At 40.5% G+C, this 4,656-nt stretch overlaps 1 protein-coding gene across 2 annotated transcripts; it reads left to right on the top strand.

Moving 5' to 3' along the window:
• The first annotated feature begins 2,100 nt into the window (after positions 1-2,100).
• Positions 2,101-4,445, top strand: LOC9662927 (AP2-like ethylene-responsive transcription factor AIL5). 2 transcript variants are annotated; one of them, XM_024672484.1, is made up of 8 exons: positions 2,101-3,349; positions 3,426-3,451; positions 3,515-3,545; positions 3,618-3,705; positions 3,784-3,893; positions 3,989-4,033; positions 4,105-4,187; positions 4,241-4,445. In XM_024672484.1, the coding sequence occupies exons 1-8, from the start codon at positions 2,637-2,639 to the stop codon at positions 4,285-4,287; spliced, it is 1,143 nt and encodes a 380-aa protein (XP_024528252.1). In that variant the 5' UTR covers positions 2,101-2,636; the 3' UTR covers positions 4,288-4,445. The 2 variants fall into 2 exon arrangements, with proteins under 2 accessions (XP_024528252.1, XP_024528245.1); XM_024672477.1 differs by having other exon boundaries at positions 3,784-3,929.
• The last annotated feature ends 211 nt before the right edge of the window (positions 4,446-4,656 follow it).

Raw genomic sequence — 4,656 nt, 5'->3', positions numbered from 1 at the left:
GATCTAAACCAAAATCCCAAATTCAAACACTCCTTAGGGACAATCAAAGATGCCCCTCACCTCCACTAATGTGAGTGTTTGGAATATGGAAAGGGAATACAGAAATGTGCATATCAATTAGCCCAAAAACCCTAGCTTATATACAGGAGCAAGTAGTCTGGATTGAAACCAATCTGACGGCTACCAAAATCCCACTATGCTAATATTAGTATATAGCATCTTAGGCCCTCACAATTAAAAATTTAAACTTATAATTTTTCCTTTCTTAATAGACATCCATGGTAAAGTACAGCTTAAATCTATATATGGCATTAATATAAGAAAACCATTGTGTTCATCCCCTCTGAAAAGTAATATTGTTCTCAGTCTGTAAAGGGTTTTAGTTGGGTTGGAGTTCTATGAATGTCTACTCTTTATAGAAGTTAATTTTTTTTAAAAAAATAATTAGAAAGAAACATTAATATTAATTTGTAGAGAAAAATTAGAAAATGGTATTAAGAATATATTGACTGATACCAGGTTAATTGTTTCAAAACAGAATAAATCTAACTATGGTTTTTTTTGAAAGATAATTTCTAAAGTGAAAATAATATTTCTCAATAATTAAGATTTAATTTAGAAGCTCATAGTAATTTTCTATGCTGTGTAACAAGTAGCAACACTTGGTTTGCTTTTGAGTTTTTATATTTTTGTAGTTTAATAAGTTATCTATTTCAGTAAGCATTAGTTTTTGGTAGGTTGTGTATATATAACTTCTGGACATTTCTCCAATACCTTTTGTAAGTGGTATACTTGCATAAAGATAAAATTACTTTCATTTGCATTGGTGGTTTATTTTAATTTCGTGCGTTTTCTAGACTTAAGTTTAGATTTATTGGTCAAACGAACTTTAGATCTACATGGCTAAAGTATGCAAGGTAGCGCTTATATGATTATCCAAAAGGGTGTAAGATGGTAAAGCAATTATATGCTCTAGTTTTTCCCATTCCAAATGCTAACCTACAAAAGAAGAGGTTTCAGACACACTTCCAAAGAAAGAAGTGCCTACATCAAAACCTGATGTGTAAGTCTTTGAGTAACATGAAATTTAAAGTTCAGATTATCTTACACCCTTTACCATATGATTGCTCCATATTGGGCAGGGGAAGCAATATATGTTTTGGCTAGAGCTCCTCTGGCTCAACTTGATTCTCAAGAGCAATTAGTCATGGACAAAGCCTTAAGCCAATAGGTATAATGCCGGTAAGAGAGCAGAGCGAGCTTGAAGGAAGGGTGCACCAGAAGGATGATGGCATAGCCATTTTGGTGATGTATTGGTACATTGTAAATTTTGATTAATATACTAACTTCAAGTATATTTAGATTACAAGGCTGTGCACCTTGTAAAAGGTACCTAAAGCAATTGTTTTTTCAATTTTGTAATGTCCGAAGCACATGAAAATATTTACTAAGGAAAATGTTTCTTTAAAGTTTAGGCAATATCCTAGAATATGCTTGGATATTTTAGGTATATTCTTTAAAAAGTAATTTATCTCTTTATTGCCATTAACTTTTGTGTAAAAACCTTCGACTCATACAAACAAAGTATGAGTGTTGGTGGTGGAAGGCTTTCCCAACCACCCAACATTTTCTCGGCAAATACTAGTATAGTGATAATTCTGGTCATATATATAATGGATATCTGTCGGTGATCCTCTTGTTCATTTGTTGAAAGTAAAGAATAGAATCAAAATAATGACACGAGTCGCTAGTGCTCAACCCCTTTAAAATATTTCTCTTCTATCTCAAGGTCTTATTCAATGTGTCAATAGCTAAAGCAATCTATTTAATCTTCCATCGAAAAAGCGTAAACTTGGAGTACCAATCCATGACTTCAAACTTTCAAAGTCTTGGAGGCCATTGAATAATTCATTAGAATCGATAACGAATAAACTATGTACTGGTAAAATCGGCATCCCACGGCCAAGATCACCTTAACTCAACGGTGGAAGGTATGTACACGTCGGTCCATCTTTTTCTCATCTTTCCCGTTGGTTTTAAAGCTGATTCGCTTCCAGCTTGAGCGACGAAGGCGAGAGAGAGAGAGAGAGAGAGAGGCGAGTGAGCGAGCGGGCATCTCTTTCTTGACAGCGATCTGCGGCCACTGCGCGCAGCGCAATCGCAGCGCCTGCGCCGTCGCGGTGGTACTACCGTTTCTTTCTCGTATTTCTCTTTCCCTGACAATCGAGCGCCTGGAAATCGATAGGTTTGTCACGGTTCTCGAATTCCACCTCGGAAGATCGATATTTCGCGATATTTCGGGGTTGAGTCGCTTTGGCGCTGGAAAATTATGGTCGCGAAATCCCGTGATCTCATAGTTTTCTCTACGACAACGTCAACAATGACCGCTCGCGTGAGAACTCCGCAGGGTTTGAACGTTCTCTTCTTCTGGCGCCCAATGGGAGGTACTAGAGAATCAACCGCGGCTATCTGGTAACCCAGAGCTTTTAAAGCTATCTCTATCTATCTATCTATCTATTAGCTATATAGTTACGAGAGAGAAAATTTGCTATATTATAGGTGGTTTCCAAGCTTAAAGCATAGAAATAGTACTAAAAATCCTCACCAGATCTTGGCTCAAGTGCTACGATATCATCATGTTGGACTTAAATCTCCAGCCCGCGATGGAAGAAGATGACTATAGTACCACCGAAGCTCAAGTGACCAAAGGCAAGTTCTCCGATTATGAAGAAGCTTTGTCCGACAAGAAGAAGAGCGAAGAACATCTGGATAGTATTGAAGAGAAGCCGTCCCAGGAGTGCTTGTCCGGAACTTCCAGCTCGGGTGTGGTCAACCCAGCAGCGCAAGCCACCAGCAGCTTATCCGAGTCCGAGGATACCGGAGATGGCATGACTTCCAAGGACCCTCTACTGCTGGCCACCGATTCTTGCGCTCCGGCAACTCCCTGCGATCAATTTGGGAGCGAGAGCGATGCTTCTCTCCTTCTGGATGTGGCTGCTGCGGATCCAGGAAGCTCTGAAAGTGAAGCTGAGGAGTTCCCTCTCTTCATCACACGCCAGTTTCTCCCTTTGGAGCCACTCTTCGCAAACGCTTCTCCAGCGATCTTTGCAACAGCAGCAGACATTGGGAAGGACGAGAGTCGTATGATCAGCACGGCAATGATGGGGAAGCGTCAGTTCGGCTGCATCGATGCCATTACTTTGGAGCTGCTCGATCCAGTCAGTGCTCCTCCTCCTCCACCAGCTCCAGCTCCAGCGAAGAAAAGTCGACGCGGTCCGAGATCCAGGAGCTCACAGTACCGAGGCGTGACCTTCTACAGGCGAACTGGACGATGGGAATCACACATATGGTGAGCGAAAGTTCCTGGCTATCATGAAAGTTCTCTCACTTTTGCTTTTCGGCTCGCTTGGTCTTTTGTTTTCAAGGGACACGGGAAAGCAGGTTTATCTCGGTGAGCTTCGATCCATTTATTCTCCCGACGCTGCTAGCTAATGGGTGTCATTTCTTTTCCCAGGTGGCTTTGACACAGCTCACGCTGCCGCCAGGTAAGCTTTTCAAGCGCTCGAACTTGGAAAGCACAAATAATAGAGAGATCCTACGTACTGTAAATTCTGCAGAGCTTACGACAAGGCTGCAATTAAATTCCGTGGCATGGATGCCGACATCAACTTCAACTTAAGTGACTACCAAGAGGAAATCAAGCAGGCAAGTTACACTTTCTTTTCTCTTGCTTTACTTTCAAGAGTTGTTTATAGTGCTGATGGAAACTCCTGACTTTTATAGATGTCCTCGCTCTCCAAGGAAGAGTTTGTGCATATACTTCGCCGCCAGAGCACCGGCTTTTCTCGTGGCAGCTCTAAGTATCGCGGGGTGACTTTGCATAAATGTGGAAGGTGGGAGGCAAGAATGGGACAGTTCCTTGGAAAGAAGTGAGTTTGGGCCCCGGAAACATAACTAACTCACGACTCTTTTCTTGGTTTTGCGCCAGATACATCTACTTGGGGCTTTTCAACACCGAGGAAGATGCGGCGAGGTAAAATGCTAGAAAATCTACATTCCTTTGTGTTGAGTTTGATTTATATGATTGCCTCAAATCTTATGCAGAGCATATGATCTTGCGGCTGTTCGTTGCAATGGTGGAGAAGCTGTGACCAACTTTGATCCCAGTAATTACACTCAATACCAAGGTAGTTTGCCACTTTTGCTCCGTTTGGGTTTGAGATTGTTGTGCATGTGTCAGATCACCTGCAGCTTAATCTTGGTGGATCATGCCAACTGGAAAAATGAGGCCAGTTCGAGCAGGTATGATGGTTCATTTCCTATTACAAAACTTTCTTATAGCAAGAATAGCAGTACAAAAAGAAAATCTTCGAAAGAAAAAAAAAGTTTTTGTAATATTGTAAAATGTACATTAATGAATTAATGAATTGTAAGTTATAGAGGAAGTAATTGGACTTTTTATGTATACATACTAATACTAATATATATGTGTGTGTATGTGTGTATGTGCGCTTGTGAGTCATAAATGTGTGCATAAATGTGCACATTGGATTAGCCCAAAATCCTCAACTTATATATAGGAGTGTGGCCCTATTATAATAGCATGCAAACTCACATCATTCCCTCTTTGGAACAGTTGATAATATTAAGTTGATA

This window comes from Selaginella moellendorffii, unplaced genomic scaffold (genome assembly GCF_000143415.4).
Source record: "Selaginella moellendorffii unplaced genomic scaffold, v1.0 SELMOscaffold_0, whole genome shotgun sequence".
Taxonomy (NCBI): Eukaryota; Viridiplantae; Streptophyta; class Lycopodiopsida; order Selaginellales; family Selaginellaceae; genus Selaginella; species Selaginella moellendorffii.
Note: the sequence above shows the minus strand (reverse complement) of the source record. Positions and strands in the feature narration are given on the sequence as shown.